At 44.0% G+C, this 6,423-nt stretch overlaps 1 protein-coding gene across 2 annotated transcripts in view; it reads right to left on the bottom strand.

Annotated features, from left to right (window-relative positions):
• Nucleotides 1-452: 452 nt before the first annotated feature.
• Nucleotides 453-6,423, bottom strand: part of ARFGEF2 (ADP ribosylation factor guanine nucleotide exchange factor 2) — a 97,322-nt gene continuing 91,351 nt past the window's right edge. For both annotated transcript variants that reach the window (XM_003483981.5, XM_005654245.4), the window contains exons 36-39: nt 4,702-4,870; nt 3,098-3,236; nt 1,583-1,700; nt 453-1,060 (exon numbers count right to left, since the gene is read on the bottom strand). In XM_003483981.5, the coding sequence (XP_003484029.1) occupies nt 884-1,060; nt 1,583-1,700; nt 3,098-3,236; nt 4,702-4,870 (603 nt within the window). In that variant the 3' untranslated portion in view covers nt 453-883. The remainder of the gene's footprint in view (nt 1,061-1,582; nt 1,701-3,097; nt 3,237-4,701; nt 4,871-6,423) is intronic.

Here is a 6,423-nt window from a genome sequence, read left to right as displayed (position 1 = left end):
ATTACAATGTCATTTTTGTTACTACTTCATATATTAGATGGACAATGTATTCTGGAAATTTTAATTTAATACCCCTCCACAAATACTTCAAAGAACACTAATAATCATCTTCATTCAATTGTTTCCTTTTTCCTACAGACTTTTCTCCCCACGTTACTAAAACAGGGAGAGCCAGGAGGCGCTACTTTTTTTTTTTTTTAAAACCTTGCAAGCTCTTAAGTCTAACTTAATCACGAAACACTGCTTTCAATCAAACCCTCAGTAGTATATTTTTTGTAAAATGCTGTTAAAATATCACAGACATCAACCAAAAAAAAAACAAAAACAAAAACAAAAAACCAACCCTCTTTTCCCTACTTTTCCCCAAACTAATATAACTATAGCGGACTCACAACTGACAAAAACACTCAAACTTCTGCAGCACATTCAAAATAACAAAAACACCCAGCATATTTTAGGTGGCACTTAGCCCTTACAAGAGATTTTATTAACATACTTGCTAATAATCACGAACCTACACAGCTAAGTTCAGTATTTTCAAGGAGAGTGACCTCCTCTGACAGAACATTTACGTACGGCCAATCGTGGGACTTTGCTTGAAAATGACAGCGTGTGCAATGACAGAAATTGACAGTTCAGTTGGTAAAATGGAATGACAGAAATGAGACGGACTCCTCACCCACTGTGATAACTGGGTACGCAACACTTTAACAAAATACCACAACGCCTCAGTCAGGAACTTGGATGGAACCATTTTCATCCAGGCCAGCCTGAGCTCCAAGATGCCGACTTTCTATAGTCTGACCCTTCTCGGGGTGTGCCAGACAGATGTGGCAGGGTGACAGTTCTGCAGAGCTGCAGCCGTGGCCCGCAGGGGCCAGCGCTACCAGATCGGTGACAGGGTCCCTGGTACTTGTGATGGCTCTTCTGGAATCCAGATCTTATACACAACACCTATCCTCAGGAAGAACTTCCGCAGAACCGCTCGGAGCTCAGGAATCAGGTCAAACTGCATAATTTCACACAAGTAGGGGTAGTACATTGAAGCATGTGCTTTGAACTTGATAGGAGAGGGAGACAGAGAGAAAATTAAACACAGAACTACTTTTTGGCATTATTTTTTCAAAAGTATTCATCTCATCCTGGAACTACTTGTAATGTTGGTCTTTTTTTCTCGCTATTATCAAGCTGGTTGCAAAAAAAATCTGCCAATTAAAACTTCTTTTAATTATATTCAGCTTCAAAAGCAAATTACTTGGGGACAGCCTTGTTCCCAAAGTCCACCTTCATTCTAGTAAACCAAGTCTCCAGTTCTAAACCAGTGTCTCACAATCTCTACCCTCTTTTCCAACAAAGCCACACTGGAAATCACTGTAGCTGTTTCAGGCCTGTCTCAACTGGGTTCTTTGAGAGAAAAAGCCCAATAACCTCAGGCATCCACTGTCTGTGAAGAACTGACCTCTCCCCAATGCATTCAGAACCATCCTTGGAAGAACGGAGAAAGTAGTTACTTCAAACTCTGAGTAAAAAGCCAACCCTAACTTATATCCCAGTGGAAACATCAGAGGTTACTTGTTTGTACCTTTTCATCATTTATTTTGAGGGTTTTCGTTAGAAGTAACAGCAGGAGACTGGTCCAGGCCTCCCGATGGCTTTCGGAATTCACGGTGATGAAATAGGCAAGAGCCTCACTGCATACACTGGAAAAGTCAGAGAGGAGGCAGGCCAAACAAAAGATGAACTTCACATTCTGCTGCCCTGGAGGACTCTATATTCTTTTTTTTTGTCTCTTTGCCTTTTCTTGGGCCGCTCCCACGGCATATGGAGGTTCCCAGGCTAGGGGTCGAATCGGAGCTGTACCTGCCAGCCTACGCCAGAGCCACAGCAATGCAGGATCCAGGCCGCGTCTGCGACCTACACCACAGCTCACGGCAACACCAGATCGTTAACCCACTGAGCAAGGGCAGGGACTGAACCTGCAACCTCATGGTTCCTAGTTGGATTCGTTAACCACTGTGCCACGACGGGAACTCCTCTATATTCTTTTTTTTGGCTGCATACCTGGCATGCGGATGTTCCTGGGCCAGGGAGCGAACCAATGCTATAGCAGTGACAACGCCAGATCCTTAACCCACTGAGCCACCAGGGAACTCCTGTCTGTGATTTGTTTTAAAAAACATTGCTAAAAAAATCACAAGTATATATGGCCTTATGTCCTGCTTTTTTATGGTGAAATCTGAATTACGAACAGGTACCCACAATGAGGAAAGTTGTTTTTAAAAAACTTAACCTTTAATGGCTGCATAATACACAATCGTAGAATATACCATAATGTAGTTATCCATTCCACAGTTGACCTATTTAAAATTCGCTCTCCTTATAAGCAAGTCTGCCATGAGTATTCTGTGTGGGAATCCTGGTTCCATGGCGGTGGAATTACTGACCCAAGCTCTTGATGTGTAATGTCACCTGGTTTCCAGAAGGACCCAAGCGCTATACACTCGGTATAGTGGTGCAGGAGAGTGCACTCATGTTTTATTGCACGGCTGCCAACACCACATGGTAATGTTTTCGAATATTAAAGGAGGGAAAGGAGGCTTAGACACAGCATCTTGTCCACAGTTGCCTAAGAAACTGGGCGGCAAAGATCTACTTCTCTGTAGGCGGCTCTTTCACTGGCATCCACTGTCTGCCCATTGCCGCGTTTCCACATAAAGTACATCCTGGTACCCACAATTCTAATCTGTTCCTCTTGAAAAGAAGGAATGGTGGGATGTTAGAGCTGATGGTGCTCTAAAGAGGCCCTGGTCAGGACTTCACACCAGAGGTGCCAGCTCTGAGCTCAGACAACCTTCCACTGCCCAGGTTTCTGGGCCTCAAGAAACTTACAAATCAAAGAAATGAAGCCCTGCCCTCTTCAGGGCACTAGAAAAGTTAAACAGAAGAGTCACCAAATAGAATGAAAAAATGAAAAGGAGAACAATTTGTGAGGGCACCAGCATGTAGGTATTTTTCTCCTACTCTTTTCAAATCTCAGTACTGTGGTGAAGTATCTTGTGTACTACAGGTAAGAAATTTAATCAGAAACTAATCTTACGTTAAAAGTCGCTGCTGTATTTCCTCCCAGGAATCCCTGCGGTTTTCATCGACATACATTCGAAAGAGGATCCTCAAACAACAGGCCAGGCTGCTGGTTTCTTGTTTTAGAAGATTGGGTTTAGACTTGCCCTTAAAACCTAGAGATCAGACAGTCATGTAAATGGTGCATGATTCCAGAGCAAGGCTCAGAAATCACGTGGGAACCTAATCTAGTTACGTTAGGAAATACTGAAGCATCTCACATTGCTTTTTTTTTTTTGGCTGCGCCTGCGGCATGTGGAAGTTCCAGGGACTGAACCCACGGCACAGCACTGACTGGAGCCACTGTAGTGACAATACCAGGCCCCTAACCCACTAAGCCACCAGGAAACTCCCATCTCACGTTCTTAATATGGCTCAACTTCGATATCAGACAAAAGCAGCCCTGATATCTCAACCTCCATATAAGATACACTTTGCTCAACAGCCTGAGCTGTTCTCCATTTAGACTCTGATTGTTTCATCTTCTCAAGTGTAACAGCTCTTAAGAATTATAGCATGTTTCTAAGTTGCTTGATTTTTTTCACAAAGCACATATAAGAACACATTTTCTTAAAACAATACCAGAGATATGTAACCCACCCTTACAAGTAAAACTTTATTATAGGCAAAGACGTTAAACACCTAGATACTTTAAAGCCATAGCGCAAAATAACATTTTAAAATTATAGGTTAAAATAGGCTTTTGTAGAAAATTAAAGCAGTGGTAACATTACAAAAATTATATAAAGTATCACTTTTGTGCAAAGTTCATGAAATAAGACTCCTGCCATCATCCCCGCATATAAATGTGTGTCTACAAGTGCACACGGGTGCACAAACATACACACACACACATGCATACAGATACATTATTCACCTCCAGGATTTATGTATTTATTTGTGAAGGTGTGAGAAAGAAAAAAAAAAAAAAAAAAAAAAACTCAGAAAATGTATGAATGCTTCTGTTTCTTTTACTCTACCATACTTTTTTTTTGTTTTTTTGTCTTTTTTGTTGTTGTTATTGTTGTTGCTATTTCTTGGGCCGCTCCCGCGGCATATGGAGGTTCCCAGGCTAGGGGTTGAATCAGAGCTGTAGCCACCGGCCTACGCCAGAGCCCCAGCAACGCGGGATCCGAGCCGCGTCTGCAACCTACACCACAGCTCACGGCAAGGCAACGCCGGATCGTTAACCCACTGAGCAAGGGCAGGGACCGAACCCGCAACCTCATGGTTCCTAGTCGGATTCGTTAACCACTGCGCCACGACGGGAACTCCCCTCTACCATACTTTTTATATCATCATATTAATCTATATGCCTTTAACCCAATGTAAAATTTGACTTGCTAGATCCATGAAACTCTCAGCTTGCTTTTCCTTCAAATACTTACTGAGATTCTCCCATGTGCTAGGCAATATTCCTGGTATGGGAATGAAATTTCCCTTCTTTCTTCCTCAAGCATGAAAACCTCCGCTAAGTTATTCCAGCTATGGAAACTGTGCCAGGAGTTTGCCGAAGGCTTTAAGGCTTGAGGACAGTGACCAGTGTGACCACCTGTCCCATCGGCTGCGTAGCCTCCTTACCTGCTCGCCACAGGACGGTCCGCTGCTCATAGTTGGAATTGAAGGCCTTTGAGAATGAATGGGACTCCTGCAAGCAGTCCAACAGCTTGAAGAGGTGCTGGGAAGACATGCACTTATACATGCCCTGGTCCTCTGTCTCTATGTGGATATCCGCATCCAGCGTGTCTTGCTAGAGAGGGGAGGATGGGAGAGCGAAGGAAAGAAGACGGAATGGTTTTGGACGCTGTGGTATCACACCTCTCCCAAAACCCCCTCTCTGTAAGGTGTGCTCCATTCCACAATACCCCAAACGGCTTCCCATTTAGATGCTGCTCACTGACGGTAGGACAGCTTGAGCTCTTGCTCGATGGCAGGCTCTGTCGGCCAAAGCTTCAGTTTGGTTGGTATTGCCTTCACTGCATATGTGCACATTAAACTTTGTATAAAAATGCAGCAGCATTGCTCACAAGAGCCAGACAATGGAAGCCACTCAAATGTCTATCAACTGATGAGTGGAAAAACAAAATGGGGTACAGCCATACAAAGGAACATTATTCAGCCACACAAAAAATAAAGTAGTACTGAGACAGGCTACAACATGAATGAACCTAGAAAACACTGTGCTAAGTGAAAGAAGCCAGACACAAAAGCTTACAAATTATATGATTTCATTAATATGAGATATCTGGATTAGGCACATCCATAGAGACAGACAATAGATTAGTGGTTGCCAAGGAGGGAGTGGAGAGTGACACTGATGGTTAGGGCGTTCACTTTTTTTTTTGTCCTTTTAGGGTCGTACCCATGGCATATGGAAGGTCCCAGGTTAGGGGCTGAATCAGAGCTTCAGTTGCCAGCCTACGCCACAGCCACAGCAACGTGGCATCCAAGCGCATCTGAGACCTATACCACAGCTCACCGTAATGCCAGATCCTTAACCCACTGAGCAAGGCCGGGGATTGAACCCGTATCCTCATGGATCATAATCGGGTTTGTTACTGCTAAGCCATGACAGGAACTCCAGGGCATTCACTTTTATAGTGATAAAAATATTTTGGAATTACGGAGTTCCCATTGTGGCTCAGTGGAAATGAACCCGACTAGGATCCATGAAGATGCGGGGTCGATCCCTGGCCTTGTTCAGTGGATTAAGGATTCAGCATTGCTGTGAGCTGTGGTAAAGGTCACAGACGTGGCTGGGATCTGGAGTTGCCGTGGCTGTGGTGTAGGCTGGCAGCGGTGGCTCTGATTCAGCCCCTAGCCTGGGAACCTCCACATGCTGCAAGTGCAGCCCTAAAAGGCAAAAAAAGAAAAAAAAATTCTGGAGTTAGACAGTGGGGATGTTTGCACAACTTTGTGAATATACTAAAACCAGTGAACTACATACTTAAAAAACAAAACAAGAAAAAACAAAAAGGACAGCCTTTGGGCTGGATCTGGCCCACAGATATATTCTGTCGGTTAATAATTCCAGTATTTAATAAAGAGATTTCCTATATAAAAATCATGGTCTGGGTCCTCTTAAAAAACTGGGAGCCCATCACGGCTTGACCCACCTGACAGCAACTCGCCACTGGAGCCAGGAGGTGGCACAGTGTCCGACAGGCTGAGGCTCTGTGGTTCCCCACAGTCCCATACCCCCTGCGACACACACAGGATCTACTGGCCCCCAAGGCACTTAGGTCTGCAACTCGTGGTGTAAGCTAACTATTCAACTTTTGGACTCTAAATTGTTCCAAACCG

This window comes from Sus scrofa, chromosome 17 (assembly GCF_054392235.1).
Source record: "Sus scrofa isolate SSC_HxYL_T2T_F1_AM1 chromosome 17, Sscrofa_HxYL_maternal_Yorkshire_Landrace_v2.0, whole genome shotgun sequence".
Classification (NCBI taxonomy): domain Eukaryota; kingdom Metazoa; phylum Chordata; class Mammalia; order Artiodactyla; family Suidae; genus Sus; species Sus scrofa.
The sequence above is the reverse complement of the archived record's forward strand: the minus strand, read 5'-3'. Positions and strand labels throughout refer to the sequence as shown.